At 38.4% G+C, this 25,882-nt stretch overlaps 2 protein-coding genes across 2 annotated transcripts in view; one reads left to right on the top strand and one right to left on the bottom strand.

Moving 5' to 3' along the window:
- LOC128690528 (WD repeat domain phosphoinositide-interacting protein 3) overlaps positions 1-17,189 on the bottom strand; it is a 50,438-nt gene extending 33,249 nt beyond the window's left edge. Inside the window, exons 1-2 of the mRNA XM_053779209.2 lie at positions 17,009-17,189; positions 10,507-10,683 (exon numbers count right to left, since the gene is read on the bottom strand). Coding sequence (XP_053635184.1) covers positions 10,507-10,683; positions 17,009-17,075 — 244 coding nt within the window. The 5' untranslated portion in view covers positions 17,076-17,189. The remainder of the gene's footprint in view (positions 1-10,506; positions 10,684-17,008) is intronic.
- A 133-nt stretch (positions 17,190-17,322) lies between these two features.
- Positions 17,323-25,882, top strand: part of LOC128690373 (uncharacterized) — a 44,610-nt gene continuing 36,050 nt past the window's right edge. Inside the window, exon 1 of the mRNA XM_070080596.1 lies at positions 17,323-17,555. Within this exon, the coding sequence (XP_069936697.1) occupies positions 17,462-17,555 (94 nt within the window). The 5' untranslated portion in view covers positions 17,323-17,461. The remainder of the gene's footprint in view (positions 17,556-25,882) is intronic.

Here is a 25,882-nt window from a genome sequence, read left to right as displayed (position 1 = left end):
AAAGAAGGTGTAGCAATAATGTTGAAGGATAAGCTATGGCAGGAAAAGAGGGACTATAAATGTATTAATTCAAGGATTATGTGGAGTAAAATAAAGGCTGGATGTGAGAAGTGGGTTATAGTAAGCATTTATGCACCTGGGGAAGAGAGAAGTATAGAGGAGAGAGAGAGAGATTTTGGGAAATGTTGAGTAATTATGTGGGGAGTTTTGAACCAAGTGTGAGAGTACTTGTGGTTGGGGATTTTAATGTTAAAGTGGGAAAAAAATGTTGTGGAGGGAGTAGTAGGTAAATTTGGGGTGCCATAGGTAAATGAAAATGGGGAGCCTTTAATAGAGCTATGTGTAGAAAGAGGTTTGGTAATAAGCAATACATATTTTATGAAAAAGAGGATAAATAAATATACAAGGTATGATGTAGCACGTAATGAAAGTAGTTTGTAAGATTATGTATCGGGGGATAAAAGGTTGATGGGTAGGCTCCAGGATGTACACGTTTATAGAGGGGCAACTGATATATCGGATCATTATCTAGCTGTAGCTACAGTTAGAGTAAGAGGTAGATGGGATAAGAGGAAAATGGCAACAACAAGTAAGAGGGAGGTGAAAGTGTATAAACTAAGGGAGGAGGAAGTTCGGGTGAAATATAAGCAACTATTGGCAGAAAGGTGGGCTGGTGCAGGTATGAGTAGTGGAGGGGTTGAAGAGGGTTGGAATAGTTTTAAAAATGCAGTATTAGAATGTGGGGCAGAAGTTTGTGGTTATAGGAGGGTGGGTGCAGGAGGAAAGAGGAGTGATTGGTGGAATGATGAAGTAAAGGGTGTGATAAAAGAGAAAAAGGTAGCTTATGAGAGGTATTTACAAAGCAGAAGTGTTATAAGAAGAGTAGAGTATATGGAGAGTAAAAGAAAGGTGAAGAGAGTGGTGAGAGAGTGCAGAAGGAGAGCAGATGATAGAGTGGGAGAGGTACTATCAAGGAATTTTTATGAAAATAAGAAAAAAATTTGGAGTTAAACAAGTTAAGAAAGCCTAGGGAACAAATGGATTTATCAGTTAAAAACAGAGAAGGGGAGTTAGTAGATGGGGAGATGGAGGTTTTGGGTAGATGGCGAGAATATTTTGAGGAACTTTTAAATGTCGACGAAGAAAGGGAGGCGGTAATTTCATGCACTGGCCAGGGAGGTATATCATCTTTTAGGAGTGAAGAAGAGCAGGATGTGAGTGTGGGGGAGGTGCGTGAGGCATTACGTAGAATGAAAAGGGGTAAAGCAGCTGGAACTGATGGGATCATGACAGAAATGTTAAAAGCAGGGGGAGACATAGTGTTGGAGTGGTTGGTATTTTTGTTTAATAAATGTATGAAAGAGGAGAAGGTACCTAGGGATTGGCGGAGAGCGTGTATAGTCCATTATATAAAGGGAAGGGGGACAAAAGAGATTGTAAAAATTATAGAGGAATAAGTTTACTGAGTATACCAGGAAAAATGTACGGTAGGGTTATTATTGAAAGAATTAGAGGTAAGACAGAATGTAGAATTGCGGATGCGCAAGGAGGTTTTAGAGTGGGTAGGGGATGTGTAGATCAAGTGTTTACACTGAAGCATATATGTGAGCAGTATTTAGATAAAGGTAGTGAAGTTTTTATTGCATTTATGGATTTAGAAAAGGCATATGATAGAGTGGATAGGGGAGCAATGTGGCAGATGTTGCAAGTGTATGGAATAGGTGGTAAGTTACTAAATGCTGTAAAGAGTTTTTATGAGGATAGTGAGGCTCAAGTTAGGGTATGTAGAAGAGAAGGAGACTACTTCCCGGTAAAAGTAGGTCTTAGACAGGGATGTGTAATGTCACCATGGTTGTTTAATATATTTATAGATGGGGTTGTAAAAGAAGTAAATGCTAGGGTGTTCGGGAGAGGGGTGGGATTAAATTATGGGGAATTAAATACAAAATGGGAAGTGACACAGTTACTTTTTGCTGATGATACTGTGCTTATGGGAGATTCTAAAGAAAAACTGCAAAGGTTAGTGGACAAATTTGGGAATGTGTGTAAAGGTAGAAAGTTGAAAGTGAACACAGAAAAGAGTAAAGTGATGAGAGTATCAAATGATTTAGATAAAGAAAAATTGGATATCAGATTGGGGAGGAGTAGTATGGAAGAAGTGAATGTTTTCAGATATTTGGGAGTTGATGTGTCAGCGGATGGATTTATGAAGGATGAGGTCAATCATAGAATTGATAAAGGGAAAAAGGTGAGTGGTGCATTGAGGTATATGTGTAGGCAAAAAATGTTATCTATGGAGGCAAAGAAGGGAATGTATAAAAGTATAGTAGTACCAACACTTATATGGGTGTGAAGCTTGGGTTGTAAATGCTGCAGCAAGGAGGCGGTTGGAGGCAGTGGAGATGTCCTGTCTAAGAGCAATGTGTGGTGTAAGTATTATGCAGAAAATTCAGAGTGTGGAAATTAGGAGAAGGTGTGGAGTTAATAAAAGTATTAGTCAGAGGGCTGAAGAGGGTTTGTTGAGGTGGTTTGGTTATTTAGAGAGAATAGCTCAAAGTAGAATGACATGGAGAGCATATAAATCTGTAAGGGAAGGAAGGCGGGGTAGGGGTCGTCCTCAAAGAGGTTGGAGGGAGGGGGTAAAGGAGGTGTTGTGGGCGAGGGGTTTGGACTTCCAGCAAGCGTGTGTGAGTGTGTTAGATAGGATTGAATGGAGACAAATGGTATTTGGGACCTGACGATCTGTTGGAGTGTGAGCAGGGTAATATTTAGTGAAGGGATTCAGGGAAACCGGTTATTTTATATAACTGGACTTAAGAGTCCTGGAAATAGGAAGTACAATGCCTGCACTCTAAAGGAGGGATTTGGAATATTGGCAGTTTGGAGAGATATATTGTGTATTTTTATACGTATATACTTCTAAACTGTCGTATTCTGGGCACCTCTGCAAAAACAGTGATTATGTGTGAGTGAGGTGAAAGTGTTGAATGATGATGAAAGTATTTTCTTTTTTGGGATTTTCTTTCTCTTTGGGTCACCCTGCCTCGGTGGGAGATGGCCGACTTGTTGAAAAAAAAAAAGAAAAATCTTGTAATGAGACATAATAAACAATAACAACATAGAAACATGATACATACACTAGAATGAATAAAATACATGTCATTACGTATGTGGCTAGTGGTGGTGACAGCGGCCATTGTTGGAATTTAGGGGGGCCACCATAGCAGCCATTCCTGCTCCTGACTACATGTGTAGAGAACCTAGGATAACCCAAAAAAGTCAGTGTGACTTATAAGTGCTGCACTCTTAATGCTACACTTAATTGCTATACTCTTAATGTTACACTTTGCCACTGCTGCTTCATGTTGTCTGCCACTGCTACCTCATGATGTCTACCACTGCTGCTTCATGATGTCTGCCACTGCTGCATCATGTCTGCCACTGCTGCTTCATGTTGTCTGTCACTGCTGCTTCATATTGTCTACCATTGCTGCTTCATGTTGTCTGCCACTGCTGCTTCATGTTGTCTGCCACTGCTACCTCATGTTGTCTGCCTCTGCTGCTTCATGCTGTCTGCCACTGCTACCCCATGATGTCTGCCACTACTCCTTCATGATGTCTGCCATTGCTTCATGTTGTCCACCACTGCTGCTTCATGTTGTCTGCCACTGCTACCTCATGATGTCTGCTCTCACTTTCGCTAACGTGTTGAAGAGCTTTCCAATATGTGAAGGTTGAGGGGCAGTGCCAATTGGACAGGCATTGGACAGTGACGTCATTTGTTTACTCTTGAACATCGCCAAAGAACTGAAGATTTCTGCAAATTTGAGCTCAATTTCAAGGTACTTTTTGTTGTGAAACCAATCAAAATCATATCTATTTCTGTAGTATATCTTCCATTCTATCAAATGAGACAAAAAAAAAAAAAGAAGAATACAACCATAAAAACCATACGAAAATATACCGCTAATGGGAAGCTAATGGCTGAAAAGTGAATTCTGTTATTTATGGCCTGATATCTTTCATTTTTGGTGTACGCTAAGAAGCATCTTTCCATCATGCATTGCCCAAGTTTCAATAAGATAGTCCAACAAACAACTGAGATTCAATTCCTTAGATCAAGAGCAAGAGTCCCTCACCAGCATCAAGGAACCACCTTTGAGGCCCACTCGCATCTGGAAATTTCACTCGCGTCTGGAAGCAAAAAATCAGCTGAGCGACTGCTCGTATCAGGAAAAACTCGCACGTTGATGCACTCGTAAGTAGAGATTCAATTGTACAGTACACTCATTACTTATCTTAACCCTTTCAGGGTTGGTGCCGTACTAGTACGGCTTGCATGCCAGGGTTGGTGTCATACTAGTACACATAAATTCTAGCGCCTTCAAATCTAGCGAGAGAAAGCTGGTAGGCCTACATATGAAAGAATAGGTCTATATGGTCAGTGTACACAGTATAAAAAAATCCTGCAGCACAGTGCATAATGAGAAAAAAAAAAAAACTCTGAGCGTGTTTTTGCTTTAACCCTTTCAGGGTCTACAGGCCCTCTCCCAGACTTGTTCTCAGGGCCGACAAATTTAAAAAAAAAAAAAAAAATTCTTATGAAAAGATAGAGAATCTTTTCCCGATCATAATGACACCAAAAGTATGAAATTTGATGGAAAACTGACAGAATTATGCTCTCGCGAAATTAGCGGTCTCGACAATGTTTACGCACTGGCGATTTTGCCCACTTTGAGCCCTATTTTCGGCCAATTCCAGTGTACTAATCGACAAAAATCCTAACTATGTGTATTTCGCTAGAACTCCATTTTTTCTATCGAATGAGTACAAGAAACCACCCATTTACCGATTTCAACTATCCAATAAAGTATACAGAATTTAGCAATTTTGCCAATTTCACACAAATTTCAAAAGATGCCAATTTCCAAATAGGGTCCAGAATAAACAAGAAAGACATTCCTGGCACTAAAATAACATTTCCTCTGTTCATTAGTCACGTCCCCACGCCCCTCTTACGTTCCTTTGAATTTTTATTCTCACAAAAAAATAGAAGATTTACTGTTATACAGACTACTGCATTAGTGTAGAAATAGTATAAATAATATCAGCGCACTTGTGAAAGAATATTAGACTCACCAGTTGACATGTATTGGATGTGTTTTGGACTTTTGCAAAAATCAAAGATTTCTGCTACTTTGAGCTCAATTTCAAGGTACTTTTCATTGTAAAACCAATCAAAATCGTCTCAATTTCTGTAATATGTCTTCCATTCTATAAAATGAGATAGGAAAACTAGAATACCATCATAAATACCATACGAAAATACACTACAAAGTCGCTGTTTTAAACCAAAAATACTGTCAGTTTTTTTTTCTCATTACGCACTGTGTGTTGCAGGATTTTTTTTATACTGTGCACACTGACCACATAAACCCATTCTTTCATATGTAGGCCTACCAGCTTTCTCTCACTAGATTTGAGGGCGCTAGAATTTAGGCGTACTAGTACGTCAAAAACCCTGGTGAGTAAGCCGTACTAGTACGTCGGAAACCCTGAAAGGGTTAAAACAGCGACTTTGCAGTGTATTTTCGTATGCTATTTATGGTTGTAGTCTAGTTTTCCTGGTCTTATTTTATAGAATGGAAGACATATTACAGAAATTGAGATGATTTTGATTGGTTTGACAATGAAAAGTACCTTGAAATTGAGCTCAAAGTAGCAGAAATGTTCGATTTTTGCCAAAGTTCAAAAGTAAACAAATCATGCCACGCGTCCAATACACGTCAACTGGTGAGTCTAATATTCTTTCACAAGTGCGCTGATATTATTTATACCATTTCTACACTAATACAGTAGTCTGCATAGCAGTAAATCTTCTATTTTTTTGTGAGAATAAAAATACAAAGTGGAAAGCAAAAGAAATGTAAGAGAGGCCTGGGGACGTGACTAATTAACAGAAAAAAATGTTATTTTAGTGCCAGGAATGTCTGTCTTGTTTATTCTGGACCCTATTTGGAAACTGGCATCTTTTGAAATTTGTGTGAAATTGGCAAAATTGCCAATTTCTGACCACTTTATTGGATAGTTGAAATCAGTAAATGGGTGGTTTCTTGTACTCACTCGATAGAGAAAATGGAGTTCTAGCGAAATAGTTATGATTTTTGTCGCCTGGTACATTGGAATTGGCTGAAAATAGGGCTCAAAGTGGGCGAAATCGCCGATGCATAAACATCGTCGAGACCTCCAACTTCGCGAGAGCATAATTCCATAAGTTTTCCATCAAATTTCATACTTTTGACATCATTATGATTGGGAAGATTCTCTACTATTTCATAAGAAATTTTTTTTTTTTTTTCGAAAAATTTCCAACCCTGAGAACAAGTTTAGGAGAGGGCCTGCCGACCCTGAAAGGGTTATACATGTACATTTGTAGTCTTAATGGTCTTAATATAAGGTGAGAAGTGAAAAGTATTTATCTGTAGAAAGTCATGTGTGGGAAGTAGGGTACGGTAGCCCTCCTGGCCACCCCACCTACTATGTAAACAAACGGGCGAAGCGTCTGGTTATGATTCATACTAACACCATACATTGTGTACAAGTTGTCTCCACAGTGGTATAGTAGAATAAATAAAGACCAACACTTCCATTCTCATGTAATTTTTAGAAGGAATGATGCTCTGACAAATTGTTATTATTATTACAAATTATTACAAGTTATTATTATTACAAGTTATTATTATTATTACAAGTTATTATTATTAAAAGTTATTATAATCACAATAAAAAAGAAGCACTAAACCCACAAGGGTCGTGAATAGCTAGAGTGAAGGCATATGAAAGGAATAAATTTTTAGTTAAGTTACTGGTGTTTGACTAGAGAAAACATAATTTTTCTGACCCTCCCACCAACTGCTTGGTAAACAAATCTCATATTTATGTCAATTTTTATACTGTGGGTGTATGCATCATGTTTATATATTATGTAGCATGTTTATTATATAATTTTGAAAAAATATCATACATGTATATGGATTAATGGAAATGTCTATATTAACATACATATATATGCATCCAAGAGATTATTATATGGCATCAAGAGTAGAGAGAGACTCTTAGTGATTTAAATGTGTACCTGCACACCAGCACAGTGTGTAAGTATATATAGGTACAGGTACACATAAGTATAATTATCAAAGTACAAGTACATATACATAAAATATGCAATAGCTCTAAAACACTTGAAATTTTGGAAAATTTCCGGACATAATAGAGAGATGTACTCACGGAGAATGCCCTGTATTTGAAAAACTGCTCGTCATATAGCAAATTTTGGTCGATTTGAAATCGCGGTATTAGCGGAACTCTGTAAAGCAGGGCCCTACTATTTCAGACCACTTCCAACATGAAACCAATCAAAAATCATCTCTATTTCACTAGCATATCTTCCAGTCTATCAAACAGCACCAAAAACAGCAAATAGATCCATGTAAACTAGTTGTTCCAATCATGCACTGTGTGGGGCAGTTTTTTTTATACTGTCTACACTCACCACACAGACTCATTCTCTCCTGTCTAGGGCAAAATTTGCCACCCACAGCATATCTGAGGACACAATAATTAGGATGTACAGTAGACCATCATTTAGCACGGTAGTTACGTTCCTGAAAATGCCGTGTTAGGTAAAATCGTGTTAGATGAACTGAAGACCTTATGGGGAAAATAGGGTTACGTTCATGGGAGCCCCCAAAAAAGCCAAGCAACTTTTTTTTTAGGGCCTCCACATCTTACAAAAATAAAAGTGAATATGTAGTTGTAGTTCATTGTTATGATGTATTATGTTGCTTTTAATGCTTAAGACTACAAATGTAACAGAAATAATAGTACGTATTTCTTACCTTAAATTGTAGATGATTGTTAAGAGAGTGGAGAGTTATGCTGTGGCCCCCACTTGGCTGAGGTGGATGGTAGAGGTTCTGGTGCTGAAGTCGATGGCTGTACTGGAGTGCCTAACTTAAAGTCATTCATTCAGTCAGTCAGTCAAGTCACTCAGTAAGTCAGTCAAGTCATTCAGTAAGTCAGTCAAGTCATTCAGTAAGTCAGTCAAGTCACTCAGTCAGTCATTCAGTCACACAAACTCATGTTTATCTCTTTTTTTGTGTACAAAGTAACACTTCATTACGGCTACAGGTTATCTCTTGTCTAATACAGTGGACCCTCATTTTTCGTAAGCATTAGAATTCATAATTTTTGCAAATCGTAACTTTTTTCGTTAAAATATTGACTCGTGAATCGTCATTTGACTCGCCAATCGTTGGTCCTCTGGAGGGGAGAATATGCCTTCTTCAGTGGTTCTACAACATGTACGATATTAAAGTAGCACGCGTCGATAAAGGCTATAGCGCCAGCCAGAGATAAAGTGTAGCATTAATAGTGTAGCAAGTAAGTTAAGCGATTAAGCTATAAAAAAATGATGACACGAAACTGAACTCTTCCATTGTTGCTTGAGGTATATGGGGCACTGACAACATATGCCACCCTCTGCCAGCTCCTCCAAGGTAAGTCAAAATATTTCTTATTTATAAATTAAAGTGTAAATATTTCTTATTTATAAATTATGTACATTTTTTGTGTGAATAGAGGTGGTGGCTTCTGCTGCCACCACCCTACCACTAATATGTATGGCTTATGATCTCAGTGGCTCTTATAAACCCAACAACAACAAAACACCACTCCTCACATACGTAATGACACATTTTATTCATTCTAGAGTACATGTCATGTTTCTATGTTATTAATATAGTATACTATGTCATATTAGATGAATTGTGATAGATAAATAAGCCATAGAGTTGATATTAGTGTCATATTGAAGGACTATCTTGTCCTGTCTCTAAACAAACTCCTCTGCTGCTGCCACAATTCCTAACATACGTAATAACATATTTTATTCATACACCAGCAAATGTCTTCAATAAAGGTAAGTGTGGTGTTATTATTGTTTTATACTTGATGTCTCATTGTTTTCTGTATGTAAAACTATAGTTATTCTCTATAATTTGTATTTTTTTGTTAATACTTTTGGGTGTCTGAAATGGATTAATTGGATTTACATTATTTCTTATGGGGAAAAATGGTTTCACAAATCGTCAATTTCACCACTAGTCACACTCTCTGGAACAGAATGATTACAAAAAATGAGGGTTCACTGTACAGTTTGGCCCCACTTATATGGCAAGTTAGGTTCCAGGCTAGTGCCGGAAAGCAGACTTCCCTGGAAAGCAGAACGCCATTTTTTTCCACTTGTAAATGTATATAAGTGCCAGATGACAAGTTTACACTAACATACATTAAGTTAGCAATAGAACTTAGGCATTATAAAACAATAAAAAGTAAAATACACAGACAGTACACTCATTATTTACCTCAAAATATTCTTAATCTTAATGTTGGGCAAAAGGCGAGTAGCATTTACTTTAAGAAGTTAGGTATGGTAGCCCTCCTGGCCACCCCCACCCACACATAATATACTACGACGATGCTTAAATAGAGTGATAAAATGCATATACAGTACACTCATTACTTAGCTTAAAATATTTGTAGTCTTAATGTAGGGTGAAAAGTGAAAAGCATTTATTTGTAGAAAGTGGTATGGTAGGTAGGGTAGTGTAGGGAAGTCAGCCTAGCCACCCACCTACTATGTAAACAAACAGACAATGCGTCTGGTTGTGGTTCATAAACATTCATACAAACACCTTACATTGTGTACAAGTTGTCTCCACAGTGGTACAGCAGAATAAATGACGACCAACACTTCTATTCTCATGTAATTTTTAGAAGGAATGATGCTCTGACAAATTATTATTACAGTATTATTATTATTATTATTATTATTACGTATTACAAATTATTATTAAAAATTATTATTATTACAAGTTATAATTACAAATTATTATTATAAGTTATTATTATAATCATAATAAAAAAAAGCACTAAATCCACAAGGGTCGTGAATTGCTATATATAGAGTGAAGGCATACAAAAGGAATATTTATCTACAGTTATCCCCCAGTGTTTGACTAGAGAAAACGTAATTCTTCCGACACTCCTACAGAGCCGCTTTGTAAACAAATCTCATATTTATGTCAATTTTTATTCTGCGGGTGGACGTATAATGTTCATATGCTGTACTGTACATATAATTTTACATTTCCTAATTTATTTTATCTTTTTCTCCTTAAATTTCAGGGTAAAAAATATTTCCCCCTGGAATACATGCCAATTTATATAGTACAATGTTATAATGTAAGTTTACGAGGAAAATGTAATATGCATTACAGGTGTTGTTTAGAACACGACATGTCTGTTAAGTGCAGATTGCCTATGCTGTCCTTGAAGGGAAATCTTTTACAACATGAAAATGAGAAATGCACAAGTACTTACATAAATAACAATAGACTATACATTCACAACAGAAACATAAAGAATGGTACTCAAGTTCTGCACCTTTGTTTGTTGGATATTTGGGATGTGAGCCCCCGCCAACAAGGGCCAAATAGTTACACCTAAACAGCATTTCCACATAACCGATGCCTCCATCTGAGAAATCTTGCCTTTCCTTCTCTTTCAATGGATCACAATTGTAAACTCTAAAGCCTGTGTCCATTCCACAAGCAAAACACCCTGAAAAGTAAGAAAAATTGAAATATTTGAAAGAATGAACCTTTATAATCAACAAATGAGCTTCACTATTCTTAAATACTGTAAATGAGTTCACAGACAGTGGCTTTGAGGGAGGTAATGATAGATTTATTGTCAAGACTAATGAGTTGTTGGAAAGGAGAGTAAGGTTACAAACAGTAGCCACTGATGTAGACAGGACACACCACACATTGCTGTCCAAGGGCAACTTTTGCTGGAAAATAATCCCCCTTTCTCCTAAATACCCTAACTTAAGCCTAGCTATCCACATAAAACCCTCTTTATTGCTTTTAATAACCTACAACCTATGCCATACATTAGTGATATTTGCCACATTGCACCCCTATCCATCGTATCGTACACCTTTTCTAAATCCATAAATCCAACAAAAAGCTCATCTTTATTTAATAAGTGTTCACCTACATGCTACAATTAAAACACTTGATCTACATATTCCCTATCCTTCCTAAAACTACCTGTTCATCTGCAATCCTGCACTCTGTCTTACACATACAATAACAACTCTACCATACCCTTTACATGGTATACTTAACAGGCTGATTCTGTATAAATTTTACACACTCCTTTAAACCCTATTTTCCTTATACAAAGGAACTATACATGCTCTTTACCAATCCACACATACCTTTTCCACCTCCATTCATATACTAAATAAATGCACCTATCATTTAAGGCTAAAACTATATGACCCCACTGAAAGCTGATAGTGAGGCTCAAGTTAGAGTATGTAGGAAAGAGGGAAATTTTTTCCCAGTTTTAACATTTCTGTTTTTATCCTATTAATCTCAGCTGATTTACCCCAACATCTATGTACATTTTAAAAATAATAATACTATCCCATGTTAAGAATATTTTTTCATCATCACTATTTTGGAATCATGCCTACACCACATCAACAGCTAGTGTGATAAACACACCACCATTACTGGGGCTCTTGCACCAGCCTTGTAACAAGTGGACATTTCACTCTGCTCTTAACATTGGTAGGAAATACATGTACCACTATCATCCTTTTGGAATGTTTGTCCTCCTTTGCTATCTCAGCATATTGGTTGTGATGTTAAACATAATCCTTTTCTCTGTACTGTAGAATTTTGTATGTTTTTGAGAGAAGATGGTACCAGTTTCAGGTAGTGTATCTTGTTCTGTCCAGGTTTTCCTATGTGAAGATCATTTTTCCTGTTCAGAAATTCTCTTTCCCTTTTTCTCTAGTTTACATCTTCTCTATCTTTTTCTTAATGGAATGTGTCTTGAGCAGATCTCAAGAACGACAGAATTAATTTTTTCAAGGCAGATGTTTGGGTCCGTGTTGTTTAGGATATCTTCCCAGCTTGTTTCATTTAGGACATGGTTTATTTTGATCCACTGTATGTTTTTGTTATTGAAATTGAATTTTGTGAAGAGACCTTCATGAATGTTTGCATTTTGCTGATGCGGAGCCCTGTGCATACAAGTCTGTACCTCTATTATGTTGTGATCTGAGTGAATTGTCTTTGATACAGTTATATTACGTATCAGACCATCATTGTTAGTGAAGATGAGGTCCAGCATATTTTCTAGTCTTGTAGGCTCTACTATTTGCTGGTTTAAGGTGAATTTGGTCCAGAGATTTAATAGTTCATGTGTGTGTGAATTTTCATCTGAGCTGCCTCCCGGGGTGATCTTTGCTAAAACATTGTTTGCTATACTCCTCCATTTTAGGTGTCTCAAGTTGATATCTCCTAGTAGTAAGATGTTTGGGGCAGGAGTTGGGAGATTTTCCAGACAGTGGTCAATTTTTCTCAAGCTGCTCCTGGAATTGCTGGGAAGTTACATCTGGAGGCTTGTATACTACCACAATGACAAGGTTTTGGTTTTCGATCTTTACCGCCAAAACTTCAACTACATCATTTGGGGTGTTTAGTAGTTCTGTGCAAATGAGCAACTCTATGACATACAGGCCAACCCCCTTTGTTGCCTGTTTAGTCTGTTGCATCGGAATAAGTTATAACCTGGGATCCATATTTCGTTGTCATAATGATCCTTTATATGGGTCTCTCCGAATGCTGCAAACATTGCATTTAACTCCGTGAGCAGTCCCTTGATGTAACGAATTTTGTTGGTTTTTGACGGCTTTAGACCCTGTATGTTTGCAAAGACAAATGTCGTATTGGTGGAATTTAGGGGGGTTTTATTTGCTGGCTCTAATATCTGTTGTCTTGGGGTAGAGGCCAATGTCCGTGCCTCTGCTCCAGAAGTGTTTTCAGGTGGTGTACAATTATTGTCATTTCTTGCCAATCTGTTTCTCCTTCTGGCCCTAGAAAACCTCTGACCTTGGAGAGGTTGTGGCTCCTCTCTTTTGTTTCCCATAGTGTGGCTGGTCTGTGTCTTCTAGTCCCCTTTAGATGATGTGTCTGGCAGTATGCATTGTAGCATTTTCTTTCATGGATTGATGAGCGACACATTTCTGGGTGAAATAAGTTGCAAGAAGGGAAGTTGCACTCTCCTGTTGTTATGTGGGTGCACCATTCTTTGGGATGGTCAAAGGTGCATGTCCCACCTGTTTTACCAGATATACCGTGCCTGTAGATACCCAAGGCATAGTATTTACATAGATTGTACTTCTGTTTGCTAGGATTTATTGTAGCTGCATTCACTGCTGGTGCATTTATTTTTCCTGTTTCCTCAATATCTTTTAACCCTGTATGGACATCAGTGCTTCCACCAGGTTTTGCTGGTAGTGTGTCCACACTATTCCCTGAGGCCTCATCCCATTTTGATCCATCTCCAGCAGTATCTCTACTTTGAACCTCTGTGGACTGAATAAGGTTGTCTTCAGTGTCCTCCAGGACAACATTAGTACCCTCACGAGCTCTATCTTCTAAAACATCACTAGGACCCTCTGGAGCACTTTCCTCCAGGATAACACTAGCACCCTCAGCACTGTCCTCCTGGACAGCACTAGCCCCCTCAGGAGCACTGTCCAAGACAACCCCGTCCCTCCCACCCATCTTTTTTTTTCCAGCTGTCATACCATGCTGACATGTCTTTCAAGAAGGATGTTTTATTGATGCTCTTGTTTTTTAATATAGATGTCATTTCCTCATACAGGTGTATCACGTTGGGCAGACCCAAAAACTTCTCTCTGAGTTTATGTCAACTGTGGTCACTAGTTTAAAATCCCTGCATATACTATGGGACCACTGACCACACAGATGGCAAGCAATCCAGGCCTGTCTTCATCCCTTACCTTTTCTGCAGACTACACAGATCTTCATGGTAGCAGTCATCTTACAATACTGGACAACTCTCCTAGCTAGCTAGTCTATAATTCCCTGATGTATTTAATTTTTTTGTAACAGTTCTTCTGATTTGGCTTTATTTCCAATGAAACCGTTTGAATCCGCCCGAATCCAGCTTTATTTCCACAAAAAGCATTTGAATCCACCCGAATCCAGCGAAATTCGTCTGAATCCTCCCGAATCCAGCGAAACTGGAAGAATCCAGTTAGTGGATCACTGTATATCTTTTTTCTAATAAGCACCATAACAGTGGATCTGTCTATCTGTATTGTAACTATTTGTTATAGTTACTGTTTGAGTGTTTGATAGGGTGCATAGAGCCCCATCAGCTATTGAAACCAGTCAGATGATACATTGTTATCAACAAATCCGTTTCAATCCGGTTGTTGGATGAATCTGGGCAGATCCGGGTTAGGCTCACTGGGTGATATTGGACTAGCTCATAAAAGGACTACTGGAAAAAAAAATAAACAGTAATATGTGTTCAGTTTGATACAGAAAGTATAACTTGCGTGTTTGGGCGCTGATGGCTTCAATATATGGAGACTATTGTAGGAATAATGATTTTCGTTGTGTATATATCGACCGCTGCTAACTACAGGTTTACCACACACTGTATACGTCACTCCATCACAATAAGTACTAACAACTGTACACTGTTAATCATATTTTTACAAAACTGTACACTTTTCGTATTTCCTCGAGATTTTGCACCTCTTCATATTTCAACAGGAATGATTTACTCCCTGGAATCACTAATTATAAGTCAGGTACACTAGCAGACCTGTGTGGGAGGGTTCTGACAACTGTTGGCCCTGGGAGGTCCTGGGATGTTTTCATACTGAACATTATAACTGTTACATAAGGCATGAATAACTTCTGAAAATTCCATTATCACACCAACCAGTAACTGATTGGATGTAGGTAATAACATAAGAGAAACATGTAAATATCATATAATAAGATTATAAATATTAATGTAAGAGTAGCCAAGTATTATAAAAATGGAAAGAAAATACAGTATGCTACTGACTACTTCCATGGGGAAAGGCAGATAATTTTTTATTTTAATCAGGAAAAGTTTTAAACCCATTGAGGTTATATAGTGCCTGAGGAATGGGAGCTATTCAGGTTTCAACTAAAGATTAAAGCTCAAGAGCCCTTCACCTAAAGGAGAGAGAAATAAAACTACTGTGTAAACAAAGTGGGTTTGCATTGTCACACTTCTACTCATGCACTATGATGGTGCTTAAGTATTTAAATGAGGATTTTTACTTAATCTATTGGTCATCATAGGGCCTAATGTTACCACATATCACTTTATATCCCTTATTTAGTGTTACATTCACAAAACTGTAAAACAGAGATGAACAAGACACATGTGCATCACTAGGGTACCTTTAATTTGGAGAAATTTGACCAAGTAGTGACTTTATAAATCCAACAGAGAATACTACTGGAAACAGTGGTAAACATGAATCAGTAGTTTTATGTGATCAGTCCCTCAGCCTAGAAAGGAGGTGTTCAGTCCCTCAGCCTAGAAGGGAGGTGTTCAGTCCAACAGTCTTGATTCTGACTCAGTCATCAAGACTGTTGGACTGAACATTGCCTTTCTAGACTGAGGAACTGAATATTGCCTTTCTAGGATGAGGGACTGATCACCTCAAGCTGTTACTTCATGTCTTTCACCAATTTTAATAGCACTTTCTGTACCGGACTGATAAAGCCACTAGCTAGTGAAACTTCTCCACAATAAGGATGTGCAAGTGTTGTACATGTGTCTTATTAACCTATGCAAGAGTTTTGTAACCACAAATATATTACAGTGTAAAACATGTTTACTATGTCCAATACTCATAATTGTAAATAAGTCAGTTTTTAATTTTATTGGGGGTACCTGGTGAGTGTTTCAGGGTTCAACGCCCCTGTGGCTCAGTCCATGACCAGGCCTCGTAGTAAATCAGCGCCTGATCAACCAGGCCATTACTGCCAGCCACACACAAACCAATGTATGAACCACAGCTTGGTTGGTCAGGTACTAACTTTAAGTGTCTGTCCAGCTCCCTCTTGAAGACAGCTAGGGATCTATTGGCAATTCCCCTACGTATGCTGAGGCACAGTTGAACAGTCTTAGGCCCCTGACGCTTACTGTGTTATGTCTTGGTGTACTTGTGACACCCCTGGTTTTCATTGAGATGATGATGTACTGCCTGCTGAGTCTTTTGCTTTTGTAGGGAGTGATTTCCATATGCAGAGTTGGGACTAGTCCCAACAGAATTTTCCAAGTGTACATTATAATGTATCTTTCTCGCCAGCATTCCAAGGAGTAAAGGTCAAGGGACTTCAACCATTCCCAGTAATTGAGGTGTTTTATTGTACTCGTATAAAACCAAAGTAATGGCTTAAAATTATATGCAAAACCTAAAATAAAAACTAAATTACTGCCATGACTAAATCAGGTTAGTTTAGAATACAACAAATTAAACATCTACTTATTGTGAATATTCATAAAGACACGTATGCACAATTCAACACGTTTATGACAGGTCCAAGAACTAAAGCCATAGATGACTTTAGTCCCTGGAGCTGTCATAATCTACAGTCAATCACTTTAGTCCTAGAATCAACACACATTAACTATGTTTAGCCTGAACGCTATATGTGAAGTTCACTAAGACTTATGAGTTTGATTTCCAGCCAAGGAGGGGCAAGTGTCTTTACTCTTGGTAGCACTGGTAACCTAGAGCGGTAAACAGGTACTAGGGAGTTAATGGGCTACTGTGGGGTCACCAGCTCTGAGAGGACCCCGATGGAAATAAACCATATTACTTGACTTTGTTGCTTTAGCTTAAGTTAATAATCTTCCTGAGTTAAATAATCATAAGAGTGGCTCTCCGATGTCGTCTTCTTCTCTGATTGATACAAATGTTGGTTCAGTAATATTATAAACACGAGCTACATAGGAAGGCAACACACACTTGCTGCACCAACCTTATCACTCTCACCTTGGTCTTGGTTGAACCCAGCGTACGCTAAGCCATTACCATATGGGTTTTTTGGTCCTAAATTCATTGTGGTGATGCTCAAACAAGGTAAATGTCCTTTAAAATTTACAGCGGCGTCTGTATGACATTTCTCCTGTGACCTGCCGAATCTACGCCATATGTTCCAACAACTTGAGTCATTGTATACAAAATTATCTATCTATTAAGCATACATATTTTATTCCTTTTCCGCTACTTATTGTATAAAGTTAAAAATGCATTACATTCACCAGAGATGCTAAATATTAGAAATTGGATAACGGTTATTATTAATGTACTTTTAAAAGAATAAAGGATACTAAAATAAATATAAGAAGATCAAAACAAAGAGTGTCGACCAATCAGATAAAGAGAGGCGTTTTCTCTGACCAATCACAGTTCAGCAAGAGTTGCCATGGTAACACTGTAAACAACATGGCTTCTCTCTCACGCCATAATATGGTTTCTGGAGGGATTTACGACCTTCCTAAAGTATCTTATAGTGAATCAACAAGATTATTATTGAAAGGTAACTGGTATTATTCCCGTCCTAAGATGACAGTAGTCCAGAACGTACGAACACCGTCCATAGTGAAACTTGTAGGTAAGACACGTAGGCACTGATTCTCAGATATTTTTTAAGGAAAAGTTTCACCACAGTTTTCTTTTTCCTTAATAAATGTTTTGATCAGCACATACGTCTCTTTTACCTATAATTTGCCGGTATCATCACAGTAAGTGTATCGAGACACAGGTACACGTAAGTATAATTATCATAAATGATGTAAATTACCTAGAATACCCCCCCCCCCACGAAAAAAAGTTAGACAAAGTGACTTATTTCCATTGGATCTTCCAACATAGTGAAGCTTGACGTGGCCCTGTAATGCTGTCTTCCAGCATCCTAATATTTGTTCCACACTAAAATGCAGGTATCTAATGCACGAGACTACAGTGTGCACTGTGCTCTCTGGGTAAGTAAGTTTATTCAGGTATACACAGATAGTTACATAGAATTATCGTACATAGCAGCAGACGTGTAGAGAACCTGGGATAACCCAAAAAAGACAGAGAGTGACTTATTTCCATTGGGCAGGTTATACATACTGAGAAGTATGTGTTCAGGGTATATATGTACTGAAAACTTAAATTAATCCCTATTTTAGGTATTGAAGTATTCTTGTTTGGTAGGAAAAAGGTTATCACTGTGAAGGCTTAATGATCCTCGTGTAGTTGATAGGCTTGAAACCTCCATTTACCAACTTTAACGCCGGTGAGGGGTTCTTGATCCAAGGAACTGAACCTGATTTTCTTGATTATCCCCCATTGCCCAAAGCGCTACATCAGCACTACCGGTTTAGCGCTCCCCAGTAATTATACAAGTTGCACCTGTTTTTTTTTTTTTTTTTTTTTTTTTTTTTTTTTTTTTCGCGATTGCACAACGGATATTTATACAAGAAGAAAGGCAATAATTTTCTGGCCGGTTTATAAGCTCGTGACAATAGCTTCTTAATGGTGGTGTCCAACAATAGTCAATAGCATAGTTTTACATTAGAAAGTTATTTAAGATGTCTCCCTAATTGGGGGCGATAATTTTCTCAGTATACATAGAAGGGTTCTGGTGGTATCCAATCTTCTTCGTCAGGTAAGTTACTCAAAATCATGGGTCGAGGGTAATCATCTTTATGAATAAAACGACGAACCCTCTGTGGGAGAGTCATTCTTTGAGTCCTGTGAGGCGGAGTATTGATGGTGTAATCGGTGGTATTTATCACTTGTATAGGATGTTCTCTATCTGGCATGTATAGTTCTTGTTTATAGTTCTTATTTATGGAATTTGCAGCTGGCCTCCCCTTCCTTGGATCAAAACTGATTATCTTTTGGTGTGTATGACTTGTGTTTCCCTATGAATATATTATAAATGCAATACAATCCTGATATGTTAATGAGTAAGACATGTACAACACACGATTCAAACATTTCTGTCGGTTATTTTATTGGAAACGTTGCGGTCTTGGGACCTTGGTCACTCAATTTGGATCGAGGTCTCAGCACCGAAACGTTTCCAACGAAATGTCCCAGTGTTTGCATTGTGTCTTTCCAACAAGCTGTCGGTATTATATTTTTACCACACATGCAACACTTGGGTATCTTTGTTGTCCAAACCTTTCGCTTGCGCAGCAGTCTTCACCAGTCCAGTACAGAATATTGTATTCGACTGATGAAACTTACTTTTCAGGCGAAACGTTTCGGCACTAAAGCTACATAAGTGCTGTATATATATGTGTCCTTACTTTTCAGGCGAAACGTTTCGGCACTAAAGCTACATAAGTGCTGTATATATATGTGTCCTGTAGCTGGATTGCTAACGCACTCTCCTCACACATTGAGGTCTGGGGGGTTCACTCCCCAGTACGGTTGGAAACATTAGGGCGTGTTTCTTTAAGATACCTTCTGGCCATTTGTTCACCCATCAGTAATAATGGGTACCTGGGTGTTAGTCGATTGGTGTGGGTCACATCCTGGCACAAAATTGACCTAATTTGCCCGAAATGCTCTGCATAACAAGCAGCTTTCTATATACGTAGTAGTATATCATTGATGTCAGCTAGGCTTGTATACCTGGTACATGTAGAAATGAAGATTATTATTTAATAACAGAAAGTTTCATATGTCTTAGTTGTGTATAAAAAATTAAAAAAAAAAAACGACAAGTTGATAAATGAGACAACATTTGGGAATCTTTATTAATCTGGAAACGTTTCGCCACTCAGCAGGTTCTTCAGTCCAGTGCAGAGAAGATTGGAGATGAGAAGTTTGAGGTAATCAGTCCCTCAACATGGAGTCGATGTGTTCACTCCATCAGTCTTGACAAATGTACAGTATATTCGCGGAGATGGGGCTTTTATACTGACGACAGGTGAGGTGGAGTGCTCTTCTCTGGTGACTCCGACTACCACTGCTCTGCCTCATCTGTCATCAGTATAACAGCCCCATCTCCACGAATATGCTGCACTTTTGTCAAGTTTCATGGATTGAACACATCGACTCTAGGCTGAGGGACTGATTACCTCAAACTCCTCACCATTTGCCACCTTTCTCTGCACTGGACTGAATAAGCCACAGCGTAGTGAAGCGTTTCCAGTATAAATTCCCAAGTGTTGCATAAGTGTGTCATTCATAGTTCTTGTTTCTCAGTAAATGCGCCTTTGCCTATTTTGTATTAACATTTTCCATACAAACTAAAAAAATTTTATTTTTAAGTTTTAATTTGATAAATGTGCAATTTGTCATAAAACAATAAATATTAAGCACGCTCGAGCGCTAATTTGTATTCACTCTGTCACAGTTGGTTACACCACATTGTTCCTTCAGGGGAATGGGGGGGGGGTCCCCTGATACCGGTGCAGGGCTCTTGCTCCAAGAAACTGGAGTATCCCCTTCCCTTATTTATTTTTTTATGTCTTTGCAAACAGTACATTGAGATTTTATATTTACAATAGTGGGTTGCAAAGCAAAGAGAGCCTCTATTATGCCTAGGCATTATGGGCCAACTTAACATTATTGGCTTACAGTCTACTTAACACTAAGGATTATATCATAGTTGTGCAGTAGGATTGTAATTATTTCATAGTTGAACAGTAGATTATTAATTATAAGTTAGTTAAATTTGTATAAGACAAAGAATATATTCATATAGTCTAAAATGCTTCAATTATATTCCTGTGAACAATGGATAAAAGGTTGAAAGTGACTGTTGAAGTTATGATGTGGGAGTACATAGGTGAGTATGTGTGTACTGAGTATTTAGCTTTTAGTCTAGGGTGATTAAATGGCTTTTGAGAAGAGTCTTAAATTGATTTTCAGACTGGGTTACTTTAATATCTTCTGGTAATGAATTCCATATTTTAGGGCCCTTTATGTGCATAGAGTTTTTACACAGTGTGATATAACACGAGGTATATCAAAAAGAGACTGTGTCTTGTGTCGTGGCCATGTGTCCTGTTGTAGTTGATGAGAAGTTTGAGTGGAGGGTTTATATTTGCGTGTATTGTTCTTTGTATGTAATACCTGGAGTTTACCTGGAGAGAGTTCCGGGGGTCAACGCCCCCGCGGCCCGGTCTGTGACCAGGCCTCCTGGTGGATCAGAGCCTGATCAACCAGGCTGTTACTGCTGGCTGCACGCAAACTAACGTACGAGCCACAGCCCGGCTGATCAGGAACCGACTTGAGGTGCTTGTCCAGTGCCAGCTTGAAGACTGCCAGGGGTCTGTTGGTAATCCCCCTTATGTATGCTGGGAGGCAGTTAAACAGTCTCGGGCCCCTGACACTTATTGTATGGTCTCTTAACGTGCTAGTGACACCCCTGCTTTTCATTGGGGGGATGCTGCATCGTCTGCCAAGTGTTTTGCTTTCGTAGTGAGTGATTTTCGTGTGCAAGTTCGGTACTAGTTCCTCTAGGATTTTCCAGGTGTATATAATCATGTATCTCTCCCGCCTGCGTTCCAGGGAATACAGGTTCAGGAACTTCAAGCGCTCCCAGTAATTGAGGTGTTTTATCTTCGTTATGCGCGCCGTGAAGGTTCTCTGTACATTTTCTAGGTCAGCAATTTCACCTGCCTTGAAAGGTGCTGTTAGTGTGCAGCAATATTCCAGCCTAGATAGAACAAGTGACCTGAAGAGTGTCATCATGGGCTTGGCATCCCTAGTTTTGAAGGTTCTCATTATCCATCCTGTCATTTTTCTAGCAGATGCGATTGATACAATGTTATGGTCCTTGAAGGTGAGATCCTCCGACATGATCACTCCCAGGTCTTTGACGTTGGTGTTACGCTCTATTTTGTGGCCAGAATTTGTTTTGTACTCTGATGAAAATTTAATTTCCTCGTGTTTACCATATCTGAGTAATTGAAATTTCTCATCGTTGAACTTCATATTGTTTTCTGCAGCCCACTGAAAGATTTAGTTGATGTCCACCTGGAGCCTTGCAGTGTCTGCAATGGAAGACACTGTCATGCAGATTCGGGTGTCATCTGCAAAGGAAGACACGGTGCTGTGGTTGACATCCTTGTCTATGTCAGATATGAGGATGAGGAACAAGATGGGAGCGAGTACTGTGCCTTGTGGAACAGAGCTTTTCACCGTGGCTGCCTCGGATTTTACTCTGTTGACTACTACTCTCTGTGTTCTGTTAGTGAGGAAATTATAGATCCATCGACCGACTTTTCCTGTTATTCCTTTAGCACGCATTTTGTGCGCTATTACGCCATGGTCACACTTGTCGAAGGCTTTTGCAAAGTCTGTATATATTACATCTGCATTCTTTTTGTCTTCTAGTGCATCAAGGACCTTGTCGTAGTGATCCAATAGTTGAGACAGACAGGAGCGACCTGTTCTAAACCCATGTTGCCCTGGGTTGTGTAACTGATGTGTTTCTAGATGGGTGGTGATCTTGCTTCATGAATAAGTATGGATGTTCTTAATGGTGAGCAGATTCAGACTTGAAAATTGGTGGAGTATGCTGGCAGGAGTGGGAATTCGTTATCATTCTTACTGCTGCCTTTTGCTGAATCAAATCAAATCTGATTGCCTCACATTCTCCGGATGCTGTCTGACCTCTACGGGGAGAAGAATGAAATTAGCTCAAAGGCACCCACACCACCATATGTAGTCGGACCAAGGTAAAACACTTAGCTCTGCTTGGCGCTTGAGTCTTGTAGGATTGCGTGGTCCTGTGGGCTAGAGCGTCATGTGATTTTCGCTCACCATGAGGTGGGCCAAAACGACATGGGTTCGAATCCTTGGCAAGTCGCATTGTTGTTACTGGTTCAATACCGCTCGTTCGTGGTTACAATAATTACGTATATACTGCTCGTGAAGGCTAGTACATCAAACGGGGAGTAGAATGAAATTAGCTCAGAGGCACTCACACTATCGTATATCCTCAGATCAAGGAAAAACACTTAGCTCTGCTGGGTGCTTGATTCTTGTACGATTGTGTGGTCCTGTGGGTTAGAGGGTCATGTGATTTTTGCTCAACATGAGGTGGGCCAAAATGACATGGGTTCGAATCCTTGGCTAGTCTGTGTTGTTATGGATTCAATACCACTCGTTCATGGTTACAATAATACTAATATATATATATATATATATATATATATATATATATATATATATATATATATATATATATATATATATAGGTAGTGTATTTAAAATATATATTTTAAATACACTACCTAACAGAATATTCCATTCTACTGAATGTACATATATGCAACCATATGACCTGTCTTTGTAATACTCATTTGTGCTTTATTGTTATCTGTTTACAATAATGTTTTATCACTGATTACATCATTGCTTAGTTAATCTTAAGTTAATTTTAAGCCTGCCCGTAATGCTATGCATACAAGTGGCTTTGGCATGCTGCTCTTACCTGTATTTTTTTGTACCTCTGTATGTATGTTCAAATTATTAAATGAATAAATAAATAAATAAAATAAATAAATAAATTAATAAATAAAATATATATATATATATATATATATATATATATATATATATATATATATATATATATATATATATATATATATATATATATATATATATATATATAGAGAGAGAGAGAGAGAGAGAGAGAGAGAGAGAGAGACCCATCTGGGTAACTAGGGATCCCAGGTAAGCTAGTTTTCTGTTCCAGCGACTCAGCGTTGCGGTTCAGAGGGGTAATTAAGCAAGTTTATTTATTTATACGAATACATTTACATAGATTATCATACATAACAGCATATGTGTAGAGAACCTAGGATGACCCAAAAAAGTCAATGTGACTTATTTCCATTGGGGTAATGCCTGCTGTATCTTGGGCTCGCGCCCCACCTCTGAGGAGCTGGATGAGATGTTCACATTATAATCAGTGACATATACGTAGCAATATGTACTTAGATATGTATCTCATGTGCACCTTATGTACTACATATATGCCATCTTTATATCAACAATGTATCTCTTAAATCTTTTGTACCATATTATGTAATAAAATATACCTATTGGTAAAAAAGAATGAGAAGATGGGGTGGTAGGGGAAGTGGAATATTCAAATAGCTTCAGGAAGAAATCCAAATATTCTTACTTGAAGCCTTTTTATCCACTTCTTCGAGGTTATGGGTCCCACAATTTGCACCAGAGGTGGACCCCATTATATATATATATATATATATATATATATATATATATATATATATATATATATATATATATATATATATATATATATATATATATATATATATAAAACTTTTATATAGTCAACCTATCCTAGCCACCCTATCTAAAAGAACTGTTAAACACCACTAACGACTATATACTTTTTGTAGTCCTGTAGACTAGCTAGTTAGGAGAGTTGCAAAGTGTTAGTAGTAAATGACCATCTACATGAAAATCTCTGTAGTCTGCAGAGGATTGCATGCAATCTCTGTGGTAAATGGTCCTATGGGTCATGCAGGAACTTTAAACCAGCGACCACCTTTGATATAAAATCAGAGAAATGTTTTTGAGTCTGCCCAAACGAGATACACCTGTAGGAGAAAATTACATCTATATTAAAAGATGTGGAGAAATTTTCTCCAGGAGGGGGGTATCAGCCCCTTTCAGCCCTGAACGGCCCAGCCCTCTCAGAAGGGGCAAGCATCTTGTTTACTGCTACAGCAAGTAATTGATCCCAGATGCAATACAAGTATGCGACGTGGTCAAGCGACCGCTGCTCCTTGCAAGAGTCCAGTGTTGCAAAGTGTAGTTTAATAAAAGACAGTCCATCTCTTACCTTAGCAGGACAAGGAAAATCCTGCTCCCACTTTATTACCATGGTAAAGATAGTGTACATTGTTGTCTATGCTTAAGACAGCAAGAATCAAGCATTCTGCTTTGCTTCATGGAGGGAATTTGGCAAGGAAGCAAAAACTACTAGGCCAGCTTTTCCTTTATGTTCGAGGGGCATTGCAGCGGCGTAGGATGCTGTGAGATCAGATTACTTTTCACCCTACTGGGATTCACACTGATGCCAGGATAACCAACAAAGAACACTGATCCGTGTGTTAGTGTGAATAAAGTGTCTCACAAAACACGATAAACACTTACAAAGAAGTGTGATCAGCTTCTTTAGTGATAGGATTGTGAACAATAAAGACAAACCTTGTGGAACATAGTGTACCAGCGTGCGTATTCCTTAGACTATGGAAGACGTGGACATCCAAGGACACTTCAGCTTCTATCAAGTCACTGATACCTGTCGAGGGTGTGAAGAACACCATAGCTCATGCTACAAGAGCAAGATAGGTTACAGATTTCTTGTAGTATGGGGGGCTGTGCAGTTCTTGTGTCGCAAGGAGTTTGTAATCAACCTATATAGTCGGCAGTGAGGTGCGGACTTTTGAGTCCACACAAGTAAGTCGTCAGCAATCAGTGAATGAAATATGCTGACATAACACCCCTTAGGGGTAAATTATTTGTTAACATAATATACATTTACAGCCCGTTGTGAAATGGATGAGACAGCTTTTCAAGACCTCGTCTGCAGGGGCGGCTGTGTGAACGATAGCTGTCTTATCAGCTAAGTACTCCCTATATTTAATCTTTAACCTTAGCTAGTAAACCATTTCTCAACAAAAGACAAGAACACCAATAAAATATCCTTTTTGAAAGACGTGTCAGCCTGGTATAACAGCTGGAAAATAAAATGGGTGGTTTGGATGGGGTTGTCTTGGAGGAGAGTGCCCCAGAGGGTGCTAGTGGTGTCCTGGAGGACAGTGTTCCAAATGGAGATAGCCCTGGTGATGAAATGGGTAAAGACAA

Source organism: Cherax quadricarinatus, unplaced genomic scaffold (assembly GCF_038502225.1).
Source record: "Cherax quadricarinatus isolate ZL_2023a unplaced genomic scaffold, ASM3850222v1 Contig658, whole genome shotgun sequence".
Taxonomy (NCBI): Eukaryota; Metazoa; Arthropoda; class Malacostraca; order Decapoda; family Parastacidae; genus Cherax; species Cherax quadricarinatus.
The sequence above is the reverse complement of the archived record's forward strand: the minus strand, read 5'-3'. Positions and strand labels throughout refer to the sequence as shown.